The 25,185-nt window shown below is 40.3% G+C and overlaps 1 protein-coding gene across 2 annotated transcripts in view; it reads left to right on the forward strand.

The window, feature by feature from the left end:
• The window catches only part of epas1b (endothelial PAS domain protein 1b), a 91,685-nt gene that overhangs the window by 17,226 nt on the left and 49,274 nt on the right, over nucleotides 1-25,185 (forward strand). For both annotated transcript variants that reach the window (XM_051650936.1, XM_051650935.1), the window contains exon 2: nucleotides 20,654-20,844. In XM_051650936.1, coding sequence (XP_051506896.1) covers nucleotides 20,654-20,844 — 191 coding nt within the window. The remainder of the gene's footprint in view (nucleotides 1-20,653; nucleotides 20,845-25,185) is intronic.

The following is a 25,185-nucleotide window of genomic DNA, read 5'->3' on the forward strand; positions in this document are numbered from 1 at the left end:
CCACCTTGAAGGTGTACGTTTCCGCCATAGTACAACACTACGACGCAGTCGACAGTAAGTCCTTAGGGAAGCACGGCCTGATCATCAGGTTCCTGAGAGGTGCCAGGAGGCTGAATCCCTCCAGAACGTGCCTCGTTCCCTCACGGGACCTCTCTGTAGTTCTTCAGGGTCTACAGAGAGCCCCCTTTGAGCCTTTACAGTCAGCTGAGTTTAAGGCACTCTCTTTGAAGACTGCCCTCCTGACTGCGCTCACTTCCATCAAGAGGGTAGGAGACCTGCAAGCATTTTCTGTCAGCGAAACGTGCCTGGAGTTCAGTCCGGGCTACTCTCACGTGATCCTGAGACCCCGACCGGGTTATGTGCCCAAGGTTCCCACGACCCATTTTAGAGATCAGGTGGTGAACCTGTGAGTGCTGCCCCAGGAGGAGGCAGACCCAGCCCTGTCATTGCTTTGTCTGGTGCGCGCTTTACGCATCTATTTGGATCGCATGCAGAGCTTTAGAATCTCTGAGGAGCTCTTTGTCTGCTTTGGTGCACAGCGGAAAGGAAGCGCTGTCTCCAAGCAGAGGATCGCCCACTGGCTCATTGACGACATAGCTATGGCATATCACGCCCAGCACATGCTGCCCCCGGTAGGGCTACAAGCCCATTCTACCAGGGGTATAGCGGCCTCCTGAGCCCTGGCCAGGGGTGCCTCTCTAACAGACATTTGCAGAGCAGCGGGCTGGGCAACACCCAACACCTTTGCAAGGTTCTATAACCTCCAGGTGGAACCAGTTTCGTCCCAGGCAGTGGCACGCAATACAAGTGGATAAGCCCGGGATAGCCGGCTGGGTGTATCGCTTGCACATAGCGCCTTCCATCTCTTTTGAGCTGAAGACGTGCGCCATTAATTCCCAGTAGTGTTTACAAACTATGTTCCCTGGTTGACTTCCTCCGAGCCCTGTGGCAGTCAAGATTTCGGAGAGACTCGCTGCTGGCCCAGTACACGTGCTAACTAAGAGCCCTGTTCTGGGGTAGGTGCTCCGCATGTGGCTGTTCCCTGTAAGGTAAAACCCCATGCGATGTATATCTTCCGCTAATTCGTTTCCCTGTTGGCAAACTGCATCTTCCTTGGGCAGAGCCCCTCTGCCCCAGTCTCCATGTTTGTAGTAACTCCTCCCCCGTTGGGTAGGATCTACCTTGAGACTCTTCACTTGGTCGTCAAGACCATGTGACGTATTTTTCCACTTAAATATCCCCCCTCTCTTTGGGCGAGGTGTGGTCTCCGTGACTAGACCTGGCGGCCCAGTCGGATAATCCCCCTTCTTTTTTAGGGAGTGGAAAAAAAGAAGGGGAAAAGAGGCCACGACTGGGTTACCCTGTCTCTATCTTTTGGGTAGTCGACTTGTTCCCAAAGGGCTGTTCGACACTCATAACTATGTTGGGGGAGGTTACGTGTCGACCTGGTGTGCTGGCTACAAGGCACACAGTGGTCTGCCCGTCACACACCGCCAGTTCACGTAACACAGTTCAGCCAGTTGTGGCGTTTCGTATAGGGACCTCTAGTGTCACTACATCGACACAACGTCGAGTGAGTGACAGATAGGGAACGTCCTGGTTACTTGCGTAACCTCCGTTCCCTGATGGAGGGAATGAGACGTTGTGTCCCTCCTGCCACAACACTGAACTACCCGCTGAAATGGCCGGACCTTGTCTCGGCTCCTCAGCATAAAACCTGAATGAGTGGTTACATACCAGCTTCTTTTATACCCGTATGTCCGGGGGAGTGGCATGCAAATACCACTCGCCAATTTTCATTGGCCTTTTATCAAAGACCAGAGGTGTCTCGGGCTCCCAAGAGTGACCCCTAGTGTCACTACATCGACACAACGTCTCGTTCCCTCCATCAGGGAACGGAGGTTACGCAAGTAACCAGGACGTTATGCATTTAAAAATATCAGTTTAACCTTTTTTAAATGCTAGGCTTCATTTTTGTTAGTTTTAAAGGTTAAAGGTTTATATGTATATAATATATAGGCCAGTGTATGAACAGTATGCCAATGGATTTAACAAAGTAGCTAATGCTAGTTACTAAGAAAATTTAGGGCACATGGCTAGCTTTGCATGCAGACAATTCACGTGTCGACCAGTCCACCAAAATGTCGTCAAATAAACAGTTGTTTACTTTAAATTAATGTGTCCATAAATCAAACCACAAAATTGGAAAAATGTTATATTAGTTTCTAATAATTAGTTTCCAAAATAATTAGGTTCTCTTCTTTTTTTAACTTAACTTATCAGTTAAATGTACCTGTAACAATGAGATAGGGAGAACAAACAGACCCAAGAGCAGAGGAAACATTTATGGAATGTATTAAAAACAAAAGGCAGTCACTGTGGATGTCGAGGATCCCGGCATCGGCTGCAGCAGCAGGAAGAGTCGACAGGGCAGCGAGCTCGCTGAGGCTGCACTCAGGGACAATCCTTGAAGAGTGTGTTTGTAGGATGAGTGTGTGCATTGTAGAAGTCAGGATCAGATTCGTAGAATCCTCCGTTGAAGCTAGTGAGGTGCAGAACAGTGCCCAGCTGAAGAGGGTGATACTACTCCCAACACGTGGGCAGAGACGAGATATCCTCCATGGAAGACCAGCTGACATGCAGCAATACTGGAAGGCAACCACACACCCGACACGTGGGCAACCAACAGATACACGAGACAGGAACATCTAAAAAGACGGGCTTAAGAAGGGCATGAATTAGAGGAGAACAGGTGTTGCAATGTTGTAATCATTGGCATGATCAGCGTTTCCCCGGAAACAATCAATGTTCCCATGGAAATGCCGATCATACATGCCGGCCGCGCCTGCGAGACATGGGGGAGAGAAAATGAATAAATCCACCAAGTCATCGAAGCACGGAGGCAAATCCAAAGAGTAAAAAGGCCTTGCAGAAATCGATCCCACATAGCGTGGTCATTCCACTCACACGAAGCAGCTAGGGTGCGAAATTCAATTGCATAGTTGGAGACTCGTCGATATCCTTGAGACAGTCCAGATAAGACCCTCGCCACCTCCCAACCTTGAGCTGAGCGATCAAACACTTGTTGGAGCTCCGTGGAAAAAACATGATATGAAATGCAGCAGGGATGTCTGTTGTCCCACATGGCAGTGCCCCATTCACCAGCCCTTCCGGTGAGGAGCGTAATAACTCAGGCCACCTTCATCGTATCCGAAGTGAAAGTGGAGGGCTTGCAACGTGAAAAACAGGGAGCATTGTGAGAGGAATGTGCTGCAGGATTCAGCCTCACCTGAATACGGGGCTGGAGGGGGAATGCAGGCTTCAAAGCATCCAGGTAAGGAAGCCTCGTAAGGGGGCCCAGCATCAGGAAATAGGCGGAGCTGCTGCACAAAGGAGGTGAGCTCTGTGAGCTGCGAAGGACCGGTTCGAAGCAGAGATCTGGTCCTGCTGACATCCCAGCAGGGCTCCCTGCTGAGAGAGGGTGGAGCGAAGAGTAGATTCCTCTGTTGGGTCCATACTGGCTAGATTGTTCTGTAACGATGCAGTAGGGAGAACAAACAGACCCAAGAGTAGAGAAAACGTTTATGGAATTTATTAAACAAACAATATGGAATTTATTGTTTTGGACAAAACAAACAAAACAAATCGGCGAAATCACCGGAGCCGTGACAGTACCCAATATTTTTTATACAAGTCTGAGCCATAATTTCAAAAATAAAATATCCGTAATATTTATAAATTCATGTAAATTTTTTAAAATCAAAATCACTTTTTATAGTGTAACAACCGCACGTCTGGGGATTAAGACGTATCAGGTCGCTCATCCACATTCTTTGAGCTGTCTCTCCTGCTTCTCGGCTCACTTTGTGATCTCTACAAGTAAGCTAATAAAATAATTTGAACTCAAATCAAAGTTTTATGTGCATTTATTTATTTATTTGGCATAGTAGTCTTGTAATAGGCTGAATATTGAGGAGTCAGATGTTTCATTTTCACAAAATAAACACAAACAGAACTCTGCAAACCAGAGGTTGATTCCAGCTGTTCAGCAATTTCTTTCTTCTCAGATTACATAATTTCAGTGCAAATCAATATTTTATGTCCATGTATTTATTTATTTGGTTAGTAGCCATGTAATAAGAGAGATAATGTTCAGCCAGTTGGTTATCGCAAAATAAACCCCTTCAGGATGATACAAGACTCCTTCACTTTGCACCGGTGTCCTGAATACCCTGTTGGGGTTTATTGTGCGATAACAACCGCCTGACTGTACATTATCCCTTACTTAGCAGTGTGTGAGTAAATAGACTGAGAAATAAGTGTTAATATAGTCATAATCAGCCATTGTACTCATGATTTGTTTGAAAGTAGGTATAAAAATATAGATATAGTTACGTTCATTCTATGAGACTAGGTTGGAATTTTTACTGGTGTGGTGGTTTAAAACTGAAGTGTGTATTTTTTCCTGTTTTTTAAATACTTTCACCTATCCCATTAGCTTACTTTAGCTATTTGCTATTTGTAGTTTGATTTACCTGAGAAGTGTAAACACTGTGTATTTGTGGCACTATGAAAACATTGCTCTGTTTGAGCATCCTGACCAGCCTGACACAACAGCAATAGTTCAACCAATGGCATGGGGTGGACTATTTGTTTTACGACCAACAGAAGATGGAGAATGTGTTCAGGAAACTAGTTTGAACCATTTTTTTATTTTTATTATTATTATTATTATTATTATTAATTTTGTTTGCTTAAATGCTAGTGCTGTAGAATTTAGACACTTCATCTTTAAAGACTGGGGGCTCATACTTTTTATTTTTTTCAGAACCTTTATTAGTTCTTTGTCTTTAAACTCTGTTAACATTTGAACACTTAAAAGAACAATCCACACTTGCTTATACTGGACGACTCTCCTAGGAGTTTAATGTGATCCTAAAATACAAAATCTTGCATTTGAAGATATTGCCTGGATCCCCATAAATTGAATCATCTGACCTGTTGTCTAGCAGTTGACACAAATGTTCAGACACATTGGACTGTGTTGCTTATGTGGGTGACATGAGTTCTTATGGCTTATGACATTTCCCAATATGCCTCTTTATACCCTATGTTTTCTGTTCTCTCTACACTTTTATCTATAATAAATCTATATTAATACAATATATTTATGAAAAAGGCCAAAAAGAAAATTTTCACAGTATAACAAATAATCACAGTATAGCAAAGTAGAATCACAATAGTCTATAGCAATAATTGACCAATGATGCCGAAAACTAGAGAGCGGGGCGGCCGATGGCTAATATAATACTGATACTGTATATACTGTATGTGATGAAGGCTGATACAATTTAGTTATAACAATGCATATGCTGAAATTGAACATACAGTGTTACACAATGTTAACCTGAAAAAAGAACAACAAAAACAAATTGTGCGTTATCCATTGACAAGGCTGTTAGTAGACTTTGGAATTGACACAAGAGATGCTTCTATTAATTGACCAAGTGGGTATGGTTATTGCCTGATGCCAATAATCTCAAAATGATCAAATATCTGCAAATTTTTTGGCCTAGCCAATATATCGGTCTATCACTAGTTTATCACCATTTGATTTTTTTATCACCAAGGTACATTTTCTCCTGTTAATGGTAGATTTCCCCATTCTTCTCCTGGAACATGACAGTAATATATTTCAAGTGTCAATTACAGCATAGAGTCATATGCCAGGTATGTGCTTTGTATGGATCATTTGAATTTAACTTGAATGTTGCAACTTTTAGGTTGATAAGAATATGTTCCCTTGCCTCATACTGATGCACAGAGAGACAAGGTTCAGGTGAAGGTTATATGGCACAATGTTGGGAGAATAAGCTGTAACACTGATGGAAGAATCAGCGCTATGCTTCAGGTCACATGTACTGTATGTGAACCATGAAGATTCATTGTGCAAGCCAAAAACTGCAGCATTGCTTTAATGCTTTAGGAATTCCCTGAGAAAGGACCAAACATAGATTTTAATCTGGTATTATCACTTACCCTGACCAAGGTGGAGCCCATGTTTTTATTTTTATTTCTCAATATATTCTTGACTCACTCCCTGCAACTTTAAAAAAAAAAAAAAAAAGTGTATATGTTATATTGCATTTTTAAGTTTGAGATATAGGGAAAAGATTTTAGCCTATTAATTTTCTTCTGTTCTTGTATTTCTATTCTTTTATTTTTCTAATATAGATAATGCTTATTTTCACTGCAAATATATTTTAAGCATAACAATTTGAGTGAAAAGTTGCATGTACATGAATTGCAGAATTTCTTAATATTTGGTTTATCCTTCTTTTGCTTAAGTGACAGCATGTACTCAAGCTGGCATGGACTCCGCAAGTTTGTGCAAAACCTGATGATTCATATTATCCAGCATGATTTGGGAATGTTCCAAAGAGAATCTTGTGTGCTTTAATGGAAGCAAGGAAATCTGACCTTTTGTACAAAGCACTTAACATGGTCTTTGTCACACATTGACTGATTTGATTAGTGACCTAGAAATAGTGCATCTTCCTAAATATTTATTTTTCATTTTGCATCATAGATCATATCATTTTTGTTTGAAATGTTTTAAAGTCCTGAAGCTTTCTGTTTATTTTCTAGGTTTCAAAGGAAAAAATACCAGGTTTTTAATGTGGACTTTTTTAGCGCACTGTATAATATTTATGTATTATTTATTTATTTATTTATAATGAATAAATAAAAATTATCAAAAATAGAGATAAATACTACAAATAATTAGTTACAAATATATATATATATATATATATATATATATATATATATATATATATATATATATATATATATATATTAGGGCTGTCAATAAATTAAAATGTTTAATCTAATTAATAACAATGTTTAATGTAATTAATAACATGATACACTGAAAAAAAAAAAAAAACGCAGGTTGTTCGGTTTAAATTATATTATTTGTAATATACATAACAAAATTGTGTTTCTCTTCTAAACTTGTTTTCCTTGCTTTCGATTTATGTAATTTTCTAAAATGTGCAATCATTATGTAAGGTGAATGTGAACCAATCAATTATGTTTTACAACATGGCCAAGGGGATTTGGGCAGGGGATTAATAGTTCCCAGTATGCTTTGCTTAGGACATGATGGGGAGAGTAAACATTTTGAAATTAAGCATTATTTTGTACATTTTTGAGCCATACGAGAAAAGGGGGCAACTTAATAGTGTTTATTGTTGTTATTTTGAGATTTAGAACTGGGTTTCAACTGTGGCGAAGAGTGAAACTGTTGCTAAGGTTGAAGACAGGTAGACAAACTACATACTTTATATTGCTTTAGTCAAGGACCAATTACTACTTAGCATGTACCATGCAAATGTATCTATTTCTACCTAAAAATTAGCTACTGTAACTAGCACCTTCTAACATAAATCAGTAATGTGACACAAAAATAAAACTGAAGAAATGAATCATATTGACACATAAAATCACTTTGCGGCTACTTAATTGTGTCATTTAAAATAACTTTATTCCATTATGTTGAAATTGCATGAACAAATTATGTTTTCTGACAAAGAATTAATAAGCTATATCAAGAGGAAAAAATATGTTGATGTAACTTAATTGATTCGTGTGGAACGGATGTACAATACATGATTAAATTGTTTATATTCAAAGCATTTTTTTCAGTGTATGCTGATTAATTATTAACTACATAATTAACCACATATTTAAATATTTATATGTATGTATTTATTTGTATATGTGTGTATGTATTTATTTATTTATCACTTCCTGATACTTTAATGTGAGTTCTTTCCTGATAGACTGTCTTTGGCTGGTTACACACTATGGTGGACACCATATAAACATTAAATATACAGCTTAGTTGCCTTTGAACAGTATTTTGTGGGTTTTTGTTAGATATGCAGGTTTTACAGCCTTGTGTGACACAGAAACAGTTTGGGCAGATTCTGGAGAGTGAAGGTGAGTGGTGTGAGTTCCAGAAGGGCTCCGGTCAGTACGAGTCTGGAATAGCTAAGGGGACAGCACTTAATTTAGTGCATTTCGTGCAAGGCAAATGACCATCCCTCCAGTCATAAGGTAGCATGTCATTGTTTGCATGCCTGAAGAGGTCAAGACTGCTTAGTCAAGTTGTGTGTTTATGTTTATAGTTGCTCCTGTGCCGTGCAACCACTTTATCATTAACCACATCTGCGTGCAAAGCCATAGATCAACACACCTGTTCAACACACCTTCTAAACATAGTTCAAACTGATTTTCCAAGCTAAGTTTGTTAATATATTTATTTAAGGCTTTGTTAAGATCTGAAAGCAGTTCATATTTCAACTCCATCTGCATGACTTCAGGAGCCCCATATCTAATTTGTCAAACTGAAATATATAACATTTCCTTGTGGCAGTTTGACATTTATCACTCTTATGTTAAATACTTTGAATTCTCAGTTTGGTTCAGCTGCATGTGAATTTCGGCACACACAGGTAAAGTTATGTAAAGAGTAGAATACTCTTCTTTAAAGTTTCACTGATACTGACTAAGTTCAAATAGTTTGAGTGTTCCTGTAGCTCAAATGGTAGAACATTGAGCCAGAAATGTGAAGGTACTGGGTTACATCCCTAGGAGTAATAGATGTACTGCTAAAAATCTGTAGCTTAAATGCATTGTTAATTGCTTTGGATTAAAGCATCTGCAAAATTAATAAATGTTGCCTAATCTCAGTGGTAGGACTTTAGTTTGTTTGATTTTGTTGCCTTGCCCGGCTGGATTGAAAATTGACCAGATATTTTATTCAGACCCATTTTATTTTAGGTGGCCTTAACTACTATGTACTTAACCATTTGATACAATGTACTTAGTATGTACATATATGTTGCTGCATTGTAATTACATTTGTAGTTACACTATTAAATTTACCCCTGACCTTAACCCAACCCTTACCCCAAAACCTAACTCTAACCTCTAATCCTAACTCTAACCCTAACCTTACTCCTAAACATACCCGTACCTCAACCTCAGTAGCAGCAAATGTGGGAATTTTGCAGAACAACATGTAGTTACACAGTAAATACATAGTCTTGTTTGTATTTATTGTTTGTACATAGAAGTTAAGGCCACCTAATATAAATTGTGACCTGTTATTCTTTGATAAAGTGATCTCAACTTGTAAATAAACCCAGTACCTGCTTTACAAACAGTGGAATGCATTGACATGCCATATCAATGTCAAATCAAATCAAATCAAATCACTTTATTGTCACACAGCCATATACACAAGTGCAATGGTGTGTGAAATTCTTGGGTGCAGTTCCGATCAACATAGCAGTCGTGACAGTGATGAGACATATACCAATTTACAATAACATCAAATTAACACAACACAATTTAAACATCTGCTATACACATAATTACACTCAACAATATACAAATAATAACATACACTGTACAGTATACAATATGCACTATATAGATACGCATGATTCAATAAAAATACAAAATAAAAATATATAAAAAAGTATATATAGTATAAATAGAATGTACAGTATTGTACTGTATTGACTTTCAGCTGTTGGTTGATAGTCAGTTGTTAAGAGAGAATATATATAATAATTATATAATTTATGACAGACCGGTGTGAGATATAAGAGTAATGGTTATAAAGTGCAGTGCTGATGTATTTGATCGTGGGAGATCAAGAGTTCAGAAGTCTGATTGCTTGGGGGAAGAAGCTATCATGAAGTCGGCTGGTGCGGGTCCTGATGCTGCGATACCACCTACCTGATGGTAGCAGTGAGAACAGCCCATGGCTCGGGTGGCTGGAGTCTGGATCTGATGATCCTCCGAGCTTTTTTCACACACCGCCTTGTATATATTTCCTGGAGGGAGGGAAGCTCACCTCCGATGATGTGTCTGGCAGTTCGCACCACCCTTTGCAATGTTTTGCGGTTGTGGGCGGTGCTATTGCCGTACCAAGCGGAGATGCAGCCAGTCAGGATGCTCTCTACAGTGCAGGTGTAGAACCGTGTGAGGATGTGGCGGTTCATTCCAAACTTCCTCAGCCGTCTCAGGAAGAAGAGGCGCTGATGAGCCTTCTTCACAACGACTTCAGTGTGGATGGACCATGTGAGTTCCTCAGTGATGTGGACACCCAGGAACTTGAAGCTGTTGACTCTCTCCACTGGTGCTCCATTGATGGTGATGGGACTGTGTTCTCTGTCTTTTCTCCTGAAGTCCACCACAAGCTCCTTTGTCTTACTGACGTTGAGGGAGAGGTTGTGCTCCTGACACCAGTGTGTCAGAGTGTGCACCTCCTCTCTGTAGGCTGTTTCATCATTGTCAGTGATCAGACCTACCACCGTCGTGTCATCAGCAAACTTAATGATGGCATTGGAGCTATGTGTTGCCACACAGTCATGTGTGTACAGGGAATACAAGAGTGGGCTGAGAACACAGCCCTGCGGGGCTCCAGTGTTGAGGGTCAGTAATGAGGAGATGTTGCTGCCTATTCTAACCACCTGGCGTCTGCTTGACAGGAAGTCCAGGATCCAGCTGCACAGCGAGCTGTTTAAGCCCAGAGCCCGGAGTTTCTCATCTTGCTTGGAGGGCACTATGGTGTTGAATGCTGAGCTGTAGTCTACAAACAGCATTCTGACATAAGTGTTCTTTTTTCCAGGTGGGAGAGAGCAGTGTGTATTGTAGATGCAATGGCATCATCAGTGGAGCGGTTGTTGCGGTAAGCAAACTGCAGCGGGTCAAGAGAGAGAGGCAGCACAGAGCAGATGTAATCTCTGATTAGTCTCTCAAAGCATTTGCTGATGATGGGGGTCAGAGCAACAGGACGCCAGTCATTTAAACAAGTTATTTTTGATTGTTTTGGAACAGGCACAATGGTGGATGTTTTAAAGCATGTGGGGACTACAGACAAAGAGAGGGAAAGGTTGAAAATGTCCGTAAAAACACCAGCCAGCTGGTTCGCGGACGCTCTGATGACGCGGCCCGGAATGCCGTCTGGGCCCGCGGCTTTGCGGATATTCACCCATCAGAAGGATCGGGTTACATCCGCTACAGAGACGGAGAGTGAACTAACCTCTGTAGCTTCAGCCGCGAGAGCTCTCTCCACGAGGGCGGTGTTATTTCCCTCGAAACGAGGATAAAAATTATTTAGCTCATCCGGGAGAGAGGCAGCGGTGTTCATGGTGAAGTTTTTATTCCCTTTAAAGTCTGGATCGTTCTGAGGGTGGGTGCTTCCTGTTTCAATTTCTGCCTGTAAGCGGGGAGAAGCAGAATGGAAGAGTGGTCCGATTTGCCAAATGGTGGGCGGGGGAGGGATTTGTAGCCATCCCGGAAGGAAGAGTAGCAATGGTCCAAAACCCGGTCCCCTCATGTGTTGAAACTAATGTGCTGGTGGTATTTTGGTGCGACTGATTTGAAACTGGCTTTATTAAAGTCCACGGTCACAATGAACGCGACCTCAGGGTGCATGGTTTCCTGCTCACTTATACTCCCATACAGTTCCTTGAGTGCCCGGTCTGTGTCGGCTTGTGGGGGAATGTACACAGCAGCGATAATGACCGCTGTGAATTCCCTCGGTAGCCAGAATGGTCGACACAGAAGCATAAGAAATTCCAGATCAGGAGAGCAGAAAGACTTGATAGAATGTACGTTCCTCTGATCACACCAGGATTTGTTGATCATAAAACATACACCAGCACCTCTGCTTTTACCTGAGAGGTCTTTCACTCTGTCCGCTCGGTGCACGGAGAACCCCGCGGGTTCAATGGCTGAGTCTGGAATCTCCGCAGACATCCAAGTTTCCGTAAGGCAGATAATGCAGCAGTCCCTTGTATCTCATTGGAAAGAGATCCGCGCTTTCAGCTCGCAGAGCTTGTTATCCAGAGACTGAACATTTGCCAGTAGAATAGTGGGTAGCGGGGGTCGATTTGCGCGGCGTCTTACTCTGATGAGAACGCCGGCTCTGTTTCCCCTTTTCCTTTTGCGTTTCCGCGGCCGTGCTGCCCAGACAAAGGGCTCCGCTTGCGTGTTTGTAAACAGCGGGTCGGCATTGAGGAATGTGAAGTCCGGTTTACGGTGTGAAATTGCTGAAACAATGTCCAAAAGAGTTTGTCTGTCGTAGACAATAAGGCAGACAACATCCAAGACAAAAAACATAAGAATTGTGAACAAAACAAACAAAACATTACTATGTTGTGTCGGAGCTCGCAACGCAGCAGCCATACTCGGCGCCATCTTGAGTCGTAACAATGTAATTCCTAGAGCTCCTGGAAATCCAATAGTGATGGAGAGGTTGTTCAGATTAAGCAATTAAATGCAATTAACAAATGGTTTAATTATAGTTTTCTCTTCATATTAAGCTGGGATAGGAGAAAGTATTTTAACATCATTACGCACATCAGGTTAAAAAAAAAATGTTTTGATTCACTGTGATTGTATGATTTTTGAGATATCTATATTGTCATTATTAGTTATTACAAATTTACAATGTAGATTAAATGGTGTATTTTCACAGAGACATCAATCCCAATTTCATTTTCAATGAAACTTTGGTATATATTTGGTTTTATACTCTATATTTATACAGTATATATGCCTACTGTCTAACTGATAGTAAATTATCCACACAAAAAATAAAAAATAAAAAAAAATTAAGAAGTGTAAGGGGGCCATTCATACCGAACTAGTTTTTGCACCCGTTCATGCTATTTTTCAGTTGTTTTCTTATGTAAACATGTACTAGATGATGTCTTTGAATGTTGCACCGTGTCTTGCTGTTTTTCAGCATGTCATGCAGGAGCAACATGCTTTTTAGACATTGTGTCAAAGTAGAAGGACTCGAGACACTTGCGTTCTGTTCTATTTGTGGTGTTGCATCTAGCTTTTTTTAGCACAAGGACGCAATTGGTGAAGGGATGTACTAGTAAGAGCAAATGCATAAAATAAAATAAATAACAACAAACATATTGTTTCTGTACATTTGGACATTTGCATGTGAATTAACAGTTAAAGTAAATACTGGAACACCCCTTGTGAAATCTAGACTGTACTTGTTCAACTGGAATGTCTCGTCACCCTACACTTTAGAAATTAAATAATGTATTAACTTTCACCATTTAGCATATTTGTGGTGATGGCTTGTGTGTAATCTCTGGCATTGCAAGAGCTTTAACAATAGCCATTCTTCAGGTCACTATCTGTTTTCCATTGTTGATAATTTGGTCTTGTTGAGGGGTTAAAAAACACCCTGTAGACATCCTTGTCTACTGTAAAGGGTTCAACAAGTGCACTAGATTGTTTCATTTCTTGAGTGAATGCTTGATCTCCATTGTTCAATGTCCAGCAGTATCTTCCAGGCTTGTGTACTAACATTACAACAGACTGTCTAGCTGTAGCAAGCACATATTCATGCTCCTCACACTGAGTTGTGTCCAGTCTAAAGGAGGGAATGAAGTATGTAAGACCTTCTGAGAGATGAACAAGCTTGACATTTAATGTGTGGAGAAATTGTTTAATGGTCAATGTTCTTGTTTGTAGCAGACTTGAACTATTGGCAAATCTTTGTATTAATAAGGATGTTTAAAATACCTGGAGGAAGCTATGCGCTAACATCTCAATGGCATTTGTTCAGATGTTGCCTGCCCCTCCACAAGTATGCAACCTGCATGCTGGCACCTGTGCTCATGGCCACAAGAACGAGCACAATCCCTCAGTAGGGACCTTCAAGGGGCATAAAAACAGCAAATGGAAAAATATACAGTTGAAGTCAGAGGTTTACATACACTTAGGTTGAAGTCATTAAAACACATTTTTTAACCACTCCACAGATTTAATATTAGCTAAACTAGTTTTGGCAAGTCATTTAGGACATCTACTATATGCATGACATGAGTAATTTTTCCAACAATTGTTTACAGACAGATAATTCTTACAGACAGATTTCACTTTTAATTGACTATATCACAATTCCAGTGGGTCAGAAGATTACATACACTAAGTTAACTGTGCCTTTAAGCAGCTTAGAAAATTCCAGAAAATGATGTCAAGCCAGTTAGCTTCTGATAGGAGGTGTACTGAATTGGAGGTGTACCTGTGGATGTATTTAAAGGCCTACCTTCAAACTCAGTGCCTCTTTGCTTGACATCATGGGAAAATCAAAAGAAATCAGCCAAGACCTCAGAAAAAAAATAGTGGACCTCCACAAGTCTGGTTCATCCTTGGGAGCAATTTCCAAATGCCTGAAGGTACCACATTCATCTATACAAACAATAGCACGCAAGTATAAACACCATGGGACCACACAGCCATCGTACCGCTCAGGAAGGAGACACATTCTGTATCCTAGAGATGAATGTAGTTTGGTGCGAAAAGTGCAAATCAATCCCAGAACAACAGCAAAAGACCTTGTGAAGATACTGGAGGAAACAGGTAGACAAGTATCTATATCCACAGTAAAACGAGTCCTATATCGACATAACCTGAAAGGCTGCTCAGCAAGGAAGAAGCCACTGCTCCAGAACTGCCATAAAAAAGCCAGACTACAGTTTGCAAGTGCACATGGGGACAAAGATCTTACTTTTTGGATAAATGTCCTCTTGTCTAATGAAACAGAAATTGAACTGTTTGTCGATAATGACCATTATGTTTGGAGGAAAAAGGGTGAGGCTTGCAAGCTAAAGAACACCATACTTATTTTCTTGTAAATAGGAAAATAGGGAAAGGGAAAGGAGTGTTGTTTCTGTTAATGTTGGCAAATCATGGATTCTATTGGGGAGAGCAAATTGGACTTGCTTGTGACCTGGCAGAGGACAAAAAAACATCAGCCTGAAAATTATTATATGCTGATCTGTTTTTGAAATACAAATAAAAGTTGTTTGTTGTTTAATTGGTCATGTAAGAATTTGAACTGGGTGAATCTGCAAAAGTCTCACAAAACAACAGTGTAAAAAAGATTTGCTTGACTTTTTTGTACCATGAAAAGTCTTATTGAGTCTTCATACTAAGAACTAACTTGTATTAATGCTACCTTTAAGTCAACATGATCATACGGGAAATTGGCATGTTGCTTCCGAATGTTCAAGTACCCTAAAAATCGACGCCATTCTTCTGAATTACAGACAAGCATCATCCCCCATCAGACATTTTTGCATTAATTCAAGTGTGTTCACCTTCCCCTTTGGTCCTTTAGCATGTTGCACAAGTAACATCCAAGACACGGGTTAATGTCCCATGGAAACCCGGAAGTAATAATTATCACATAAACAACAATGAACATATGAAGGTTGCATTTTCACTTGAAAGTTACATTTTTACTCCATTAATGGCTAGGTTTAGGGTTGGGGTTTGGGTTAGGGTGTTGAGTTAATAAAATATGCATTCTTGTTGACTGTATTACGTAATTTGCTGTGGACAGTGGTTTGAATTTTGGTTAGCACAGACTGATTTTAGCTGGAGAACTTTCGACCCACTGTCACTGAATTTACAGTGTGATCAGTCTGTTAAAATCATGTTAGAATAATAATATTTATGAGATAGGAATACATGAATAATTTGTTTTTATTATTTGTACTGTTAAGGAAGTATAGTGATAAAGCTGGCCAGATGCTACTCATTTAGCTTTTGCGACAAAACTGCATTTCCCATCATTCTCTGTGGATGCAAGAGAATAATAAAATATATATAGCATCAATTGCACATCTAATGAACATCATTGCTTTTCATTTTGTTATAATGGTGCTAAAAGATTCCTATCTTAACAATAAATTAAAAAGAGAGAAAGAAATAGGAATTTGCACATAATTTTTTTCCAGCTATAATCCCTTAAAAATAACTTCTTACTACTCATGAGTATGGTTCCCAGGAGGACTTGAAGGCAGCACAAGTTTCTTTTTTTTTTAGTTTTCCTGCAAGATGAGTGAAACTGAAAAGTTTTGACTTTCTTGTCAAACATGTGGGTGTTGGTATGTCTGCTTGCATGTCGATAGGGGCTGTGGTATGCCACAGTTACAGTGAATTAAAAAAATCACTCAGTGCTGGCAATATATCTCGCCTTTTGAAGCGACCCACAAACCACAGCTCATGTTAATCCATGCATCATACCGTCTGCTGGATATAAGAGGAGCACACTTTTCTGTCTGAGGTTTATGCCACTGTCTCACACATTAACATTTATTAATATTGTTAATCTCTGATCAGTGGCGTAACTTTGATCTTAAGGGCCCCAGTGCAAGGCACCGATTGGTGTTGGTGGCAATGTGTTTCGCTGTCCCTTTTTGCACATCGTGGCACCGTTTCATGGCCCCCTTCATCATATTGCAGCACCATTTCACGGTGAAAGTTCTGGTTCTCCCAATGGCCAGTCCGCAGCTGCTTTCCAGCCTCCATCTCTCCCCACACACCAGTGCGGCTGCACACTCTGCACTGCCTGTAGTTACACTCTCTGATTATCTGGAATTATCTTTATCTGAACATTTAGCATTCATTCAAAAGTCAAGTCATTTTTTATTTGTATAGCACTTTTCACAATACACATTGTTTCAAAGCAGCTTCACAGAAAATCATACTGTAATGTCTGTAAAGTATCAAATGTCTTAAAGTCTCTAGTGAACATAATTGAAAAGCTTCATAGAAAATCATGCCTTAATTTTCTTTTTTTTTCTTCTTTTTTTTTTTTGTCTTAATCTTAAAGGGAAAAGAAACATAAAGAACTGTCTCTCAGGCTCAGATTTTGTCATTATTTATGTTATTAATGATAATCTATAATCAAATACATGTTAGAGATTGGGGCATTCAGTTCCATGGATTTTAATAAAAAAATTATCAACAAAATGGAAGGAAATAAATTCCAGTTCCAGCAAATGTCTTTTTAGGGAACAGATGTGTTCTAATTTGGGACAAAGCAATGTTTTTGTTTATTAAATCCAGGATGTATAAGAGATCATTCCCATAAGCACTTGAACCAGTGCTCACTGGTGACTTTAGCCAGCCAGGAATGTCCCACTTGAGATCAGAGACAACCCATCATCTAGCCTACTGACAGTTTGGGTTGACTAGAATAAAAAAGCAATAAAATGTTAGCGCTGTGTCAAAACAAACTACAGTTTCATAATATGTTTTATTGATAATAGTATTATTTTTATTGTGGGGTATAGCTGTCTTTGCAGAAGGCAGAATCACTAGTGAAAGGATTTCTCTGTGCTTGAGTGAGTGTTTGGATTCAGTACCACCTGCCAGACACTGGCCCTTTCTCCACTGGCTTGCTTTTGGGCCTGGTGTGTGAATCTGCAGGAGTGACTTGAGTTGAATAAGAAAGACTGTCAAGAACACAAAGTGTCTGTTATCCTCTGTAACTTCATAAATACACAAAGTAATGATACGTGGTATGAAGTGAATGTGTCTGTCTGTGTTTACATGTGTACACGTGTTTGTGTGCAGAGGACTAAGACAAACTTGCTATACATTTGTGATATGGGAAAAGAACAGGCTATATTGGGGTGAATCTCATGAAACCTTTCAAAAACATGTACAGGTCTTAGTTTTAACCCCAGAATTAAAATGAAAAAATAAGAAAATATATATATTTTTTTTTAAATAAGCCTTTTTACGACCATTAAGATTTGTTTGTATAATAGTGACAAGAATCTAATGAGAATCACCATTAAGAATAAACTCAATGTTAAACTCAAAATGAACTCAAAAGTAAAACATCCAAATCCATAATGCTAATGACAATTTGGTGGTAAATGTGTTTAATTGTCATGATAATAAAGTAACATTGCAAAAATCTTAATGTTCCTAAAATATAGGCTTCAAAATCACCTGATAACATTGCATAGACTTAACATTGACGAGAAATTTGTGGGATCATATCTCCGGATCAGAATGCCATTGAGACATGGGGCTTGGACCGTTTTAGTCGGGTTAGCAAGCAGTTTTTATGTATCCCCTTTGAAACTTCCTAGACATGCCCTAGCAACCATCTAGAGCACCCTAGTAACCAACCCCAATGACTTTGATTCAAAATGGCTAAGAGGTGTATCTCCAGATCAGAATGTCATAGAGACATGGGGGTGGGCTCTTTTGACTCAGGCTAGCAAGCAGCTTTTTTAGTATAACCCTGGAAACATCCTGTTTGAGATTTTCACGGACAGGATATCGAGGCACAGCCGAGGTCAGGAGGGCATTCTATGTGGGTGCCGGAAGGTGATGTCTCTGCTTTTTGCGGATGATGTTGTCCTTTTGGCACCGTCACATGGATGCCTCCAGCACGCGCTGGAATGGTTTGCAGCCAAGTGTGAATCAGTTGGTATGAGGATCAGCACCTCCAAGTCTGAGTCCATGGTTCACTCACGGAAAAGGATGGCATGCCCCCTTCAGGTAAGGGGAGAAAATTTACCCCAGGTAGAGGAGTTTAAGTACTGTATCTTGGGGTCTTATTCACGAGTGAGGGGAGAAGGGAGTGTGAGATCGGCTGCAGACTGGGAACAGTGGCAGCAGTAATGCGGTCGCTGTACCGGACAGTAGTGGTGAAGGGGGAGCTGAGCCATAAGGCAAAGCTCTCTATTTGCCAGTCGGTCTACATCCCTACCCTCACCTATGGTCACAAACTCTGGGTAATGACCGAAAGAATAAGATCACGGATACAAGCGGCTGAAATTAGTTTTCTCCACAGGTTGGCAGGACTCACTCTTCATGACAGGGTGAGGAGTTCGGCCATCCGGGAGGAACTCAGAGTAGAGCCGCTACTCCTCCGCATTGAGAGGAACCAGTTGAGGTGATTCGGGCATCTGGTAAGGATACCCCCTGGGTGCCTCCCATTGGAGGTGTTCCAGGCACGGCCAACTGGGACAAGACCCCAAGGTCGGCCCAGGACCTGCTGGAGAGATTATATCTCCAAGTTGGCCTGAGGAAGTTGGAGGAAGTTGCAAGGGACAGGAATGTCTGTTCCTCTCTGCTCTCCCTATTGCCACCGCGACTCTAATGGACTAAGCGGTAAAGAAAATGGTTGGATGGACCCTGGAAACTGCCTAGCAACCAGATGGGGTCACCCTTGTAACCATAATGCAGTACCCATATCTCTACACCAAAACATCATAGAGACTTGGGGGTGGGTTCAATTAACTTGCAAGCTGTCTTTAAGTATCACATTGACAACTGCCTAGCCACACCCTAGCAACCATCCAGTGCACCCTAGCAACCATGAGAAACATGCTCTAGCCATGTCTTGACATCAGAACATTGTAAAAACATGGGAGTTGGTACTTTTGACTCAGGCTGTCAAGTAGCCTTTCATTGCTGTCCGATGAAAAACAATGTTGACTTTTTACCATAGATGAAATGCGCCAAATGATCTCTTCCTACTGTATGAATTGTGCATCAAAATGACCAATGAAAAGATATTTAATCAGGCTATCTGTTTAACAAGTATCTCCATTGGCCTTGAGAAGTGTCCATCAAAACTGCGTATGTCCCGCCCTTATGTTTTAAATAGCGTCAACTAATTTACCTCAGCTGTCCGGCTGAAGTGTAGTGAAGAGATTTCCTACATCGCACTGGCTCTGAGATTTCCCTGACAACCAAAGCCATTCATGCACGCACAATGTCATGTGGCTTTAAAAAGTAGACTATACCAGCCATATACAGTTGCCAGATTCCATCTTCGCGAAACTGCAAGTGAAAGCTAATTCTGACAATTTATGCGTTGGACCCAGAAAAAACGCATCTCGAGACCGAACTGTCCACTCAACAACTCGGCTAGAAACCCTAGTCATAAAACTGATTTTGATCTAAAATAGTAAGTGAAACCTCAGAGTACAAAAATAGATTCTATAGCAAACAATAACCTACCAACTGAATTTTGGGAACACAAACAGTTAGACTCCAGTCTGTAACTGAACATGTGCCATTGGAACCCATGATAAGAAAACTGTGCATGTCCACTTTTGGAAACAAAAATCCATGCAAGTCCAATTCAAATATCGAACGTTCACTAATAGATGTGTAATGATAGAATTCTGTTTATGGCACTAAAGGTGACCAATTACTTAATTAATAATAATTTTTTGGAGATATGTGCTTTTCATCAGATAGGTTTGTGGAATCACCCTGGTAACTGCCTAGCAACTAAGTGGAACACCCTATCAACCAAACTGCAACTTCCTTATCTCTGCACCAGAACATTGTAGAGACTTGCGGGTGGGCTTATTTGACTAGATAGAAAGCAGCCTTTTTATTATTACACTGACAACTGCCTAGCAACCATATGTAACACCCTAGTAACCGCAAACCACACCGATATCGCTGCATCAGAACATCTTACAGACATTGGGGTGGCGTCTTTCAACTTGGAGCAGTTGGTGGGACATTGTAGTGTGGAATTTTGCCACGGAAAGCACCACTCACATTTTCTTTTAATTGTATTATAAAACACTAATAACAAATGCTAAGAATTTCAGATAGAAATATTCACACAACCCACTTTGCAATGTCAATAATGAACATGCACACTCTGGATCTGATGCTTGAAGTCTCTGTGTCTTTTCTGTGCTGGTGTGGACTCATATTTACTTTCAGTAATCGTATTTGTATCTGTTTCTCTGTGTAGGTGCAGTTCAGAGCGGCGTAAGGAGAAGTCTCGCGATGCCGCACGCTTCAGGCGCAGTAAGGAGACGGAAGTGTTTTATGAGCTCGCACACCAGCTGCCCCTCCAACACAGCATCACCTCACACCTGGACAAAGCCTCCATCATGAGACTAGCCATCAGCTTCCTGCGCACACGCAAACTCCTCGCCTCAGGTACACAGACACACACACACACATATTATGAGTCTGGACATAGACACAGCACATACAAACATACTAAATCACATCTGGGCAATCAAATGTGGGATCCTGCCAGGCACAATTGCTGCACAATTTATGTTAATCTGTTTTATTTACATACAGCACCCGGGGAAAGGGCCATTTCATTCCCCTTTAATGCACATTGTTGAACGACAATTAAGTTTGACATGAATATTTATGATTTAGTATTGTAACAATATACAGTATCAGTCAAACTTTTGGACATACCAACCAAATCATTACTATTGTTGCACATTTTAGAATTAAAGTAGGCATAAAATCTATAAAATAATACAAATGGAAGTATGGGTATTATTTAGTGATCAAAAACAGGTTACTAAATCAAAAGGGTTCAACTATGATGTTACTAAAACAATCTTATATTTCAGCTTCTTCAAAGTAGCTGCTTGTATTGGTATTTTCAATTTTAGATTTGTAAAGAGTCATATGTAAGCACAATTTACAGTGCATTCAGAAAGTATTCAGACCCCTTCATTTTTTCACATTTTGTTATGTTGCAGCCTTATACTAAAATGTAAAAATCAATCACATCAATCTACACTCCATACCCCATAAAGACAAAACAAAAAACAGATTTTTCATAACTTTGAAAATTGAAAACTGAAATATCACATTGACATAAGTATTCAGACCCTTAACTCAGTATTTAGTTGAAGCACCTTTGGCAGTGATTACAGCCTCAAGTCTTTTTGGGTATGATTTGATATGCTTTGCACACCTGGATTTGGGGATTTTCTGCCATTCTTCTCTGCAGATCCTCTCTAGCTCTGCAAGTTGGATGGGGACCATCGGTGGACAGTCATTTTCAGGTCTCTCCAGATATGTTCGATTGGGTTCAGATGCAGCTCTGGCTGGGTCACTCAAGGACAATCACAGAGTTGTCCCTAAGCCACTCTTGCATTGTCTTGGCTGTGTGCTTAGGTATATTGTCCTGTTGGAATGTGAACCTTTGGCCCAGTCTGTGGTCCTGAGCACTCTGGATCAGGTTTTCATTAAGGATATCTCTGTATTTTGCTGCATTCAGCATTCCTTCAAGCCTGACCAGTCCCCGAGTCCCTGCCACTGAAAAACACCCCCACAGCATGATGCTACCACCAACATGCTTCATCGTTGGGATGGTATTGCGCAGGTGATGAGCGGTGCCTGGTTTCCTCCAGACATGACGCTTGCAATTGAGGCCAAACAGTTCAATCTTCATTTTATCAGACAAGAGAATCTTGTTTCTGAAGTTTGAGAGTCCTTTAGGTGCTTTTTTTTGCAAATTTCAAGCAGGCTTTCATGTGTCTTGCACTGATAGCCCATAAAGCCCAGATCGGTGGAGTGTTGAGTGATGGTTGTCCTTCTGCAAGTTTCTCCAATCTCCACACATGATCTCTGGTGACCATCAGGTTCTTGGTCACCTCTCTTACCAAGGCCCTTCTCCCCCGATTGCTCAGTTTGGCTGGGTGGCCAGCACTAGGAAGAGTCTTGATTGTTCCAAACTTCTTCCATTTAAGAATTATGGAGGCCAATGTGCTCTTGAGAACCTTCAATGCAGCCGAAATTTTTTTGTAGCCTTCCCCAGATCTGTGCCTCGACACAATCCTGTCTCTGAGCTCTGCAGGCAGTTCCTTTGACCTCATGACTTTGTTTTTGCTCTGATATGCATTTTCAGCTGTGAGACCTTATATAGACAGTTGTGTGCCTTCCCAAATCATGTGCAATCAATGCAATTTGCCACAGGTGGACTTCAATCAAAGTGTAGAAGCATCTCAAAGATGATCCAGAGAAATGGGATGCACCTGAGCTAAATTTCAAGTGTCTTAGCAAAGGGTCTGAATACTAATGTCAATGTGATATTTCATTTTTTCTTTTTAATAAATTTGCAAAGTTATGAAAAATCTGTTTTTGCTTTATTATTATGTGGTATGGAGTGTATATTGATGTGGAAAAAACAAAACAATATAAAGCATTTTAGCATAAGGCTGCATCATAACAAAATATGAAACAAAAAGAAGGGGTCTGAATACTTTCTGAATGCGCTGTATATTTGTCTATAAAGCTAATTTCAAGCATTTAAGCATAAGCCTTTAAAATTTAAGAAACATATATTCAGTCAAGTGTGTCCAAACTTATGACTGATAGTGTATCAATTTAAGATTATTTTAACATATATAATAATAATTATGTATAATAATTATTTAAATAATGCATGTATTATTTTATGTCAATAAAAAAAAACTCAAACCTATTATTGCAGAGATTTGTTCCACTAATTTGACTATTTATTATAGAGTGCAACTTGATAAGTAAAGCTAATCAAACAGGCAACTCCAGAGACACTGTTAGCAAAACATTACAGGTAGCCCATATGGCTGTGTTTGACGCCGTATCAAAATAAGAACCACCCTACAAATACACACTCTGATGATAATCAAATTGTAAAGCTCTAGTTTGATCTTTTATCTTTTATCTGGGTTCACCATCATTAGCATGGCACTGTTATGAGGAAATGTTTTGGTTGTGATGTCAGACTGCATCAAAGTTATTGTTGTATTATACAAACGAGGCGGCGCTTTATGTAAGGATATAATTGTGTTAGTGAATATTGAACCTGCTGTAACCCTGTCTGGGTTAATTATTGTTTGCTGTAAGTGCTAATCTTATAAATCAAAGCCAGCACCCATTGAATACAACATTTTAATAAAAACCCACAGAGTATATTTATTAACCGATATGGCAAACATCGACATAAATGAATGTGTGTATAGATGTTATGTTAAAGGGATTCAGTAAACATAAAAATTAAAATGTTGTTATCATTTACTCATCTTCATGTCGATCCAAACCCGTATGACTTTCTTTCTCCAGTGGAATACAATATTTTTGTTTTGTTTTGCTGAATTTTGACGCATTTTCCACCCAATGAAAGTGGATGGTGATTCAGGCTCTCAAGCACTAAAAATGACATAAAAGCCCCCCTAAAGGGTCATAAAAGTATAGTCCATATAAAGTGTGCACTATATAGTCTTCTAAAGTCATAGCTCATTGGATAGCTTTTTCTGAGAAACAGACTGAAATTTAAGTAATTATCTGCTGAAGATGTTCCTAAAATCTCCTCTGCCGTAGCTCTCAAATTTCAGGCTGGAGTAACTGAAACATTTAGAAACTAAGGACTTGAAGTGACTTGAAAGGCAAATCTTCAAATTGAAGTGTCACAACCTATTTAATAATTATTTCAATTATTGTTGGTACAGTAAAAAAAAAAAATGTGTTTTAACCACAGTGGCAGAAATCACACATTCACATTTGACCAATCCTAAATAAGTCACTTGTGTACAATGAACAGGTGTAATTGGAATGCTGAATATGTAGGCTGTAGTTAAATTAGCCAGTCATCTTTTATGATAGAGGCATCGCAATGCTGAAAGTCCTGCCTTATACTGAAGTTAAAAGAGCCAATCGCCTGTTTTTCACATGGGCATAAACCGTTCTGAAAAACGTTGTTTTTTTGTTTTTTATGTTAGGACACATTTGCCCTGATTTACTAAATGTTTGCTTGTAGAAAAAGTAATGCTGTTGATTTAATCAGAGCAATTCAGTCTTGCAGTGCCACCTTAATTTTTTTTGTAAGTCCCAGTCAGCACAACTACATATTTATATTAAATATAATTTAGAAAAAGGGGTCGTGGGAACCTTGGGCACATAGCCCGGTCGGGGTCTCAGGATCACGTGAGAGTAACCCGGACCGAACTCCTGGCACGTTTCGCTGACAGAGAACGCTCGCAGTTCACCTACCCTCTTGATGGAAGTGAGCGCAGTCAGGAGGGAAGTCTTCAAGGAGAGTGCCTTAAGCTCAGCTGACTGCAAAGGCTCAAAGGGGGCTCTCTGTAGACCCTGAAGAACTACAGAGAGGTCCCATGAGGGAACGAGGTGTGGTCTGGAGGGATTCAGCCTCCTGGCGCCTCTTAGGAACCTGATGATCAGGTCGTGCTTCCCTAAGGACTTACCGTCGACTGCGTTGTGGTGTGCTGCTATGGCGGCAACGTACACCTTCAAGGTGGAAGGGGACAGCCTCCCTTCCAACCTCTCCTGCAGGAAGGAAAGCACTGATCCGACTGCGCATCTCTGGGGGTCTTCGCGTCGGGAAGAACACCACTTAGCGAACAGACGCCACTTAAAGACATAAAGGTGCCTCGTAGAGAGGGCCCTAGCCTGAGTGATCGTGTCTACCACCGCAGGTCCCGTCCAGGGGCCAGACATGGAGATTCCAGAGGTCTGGTCATGGGTGCC

The sequence above is a fragment of the Myxocyprinus asiaticus genome, chromosome 23 (genome assembly GCF_019703515.2).
Source record: "Myxocyprinus asiaticus isolate MX2 ecotype Aquarium Trade chromosome 23, UBuf_Myxa_2, whole genome shotgun sequence".
NCBI lineage: Eukaryota > Metazoa > Chordata > Actinopteri > Cypriniformes > Catostomidae > Myxocyprinus > Myxocyprinus asiaticus.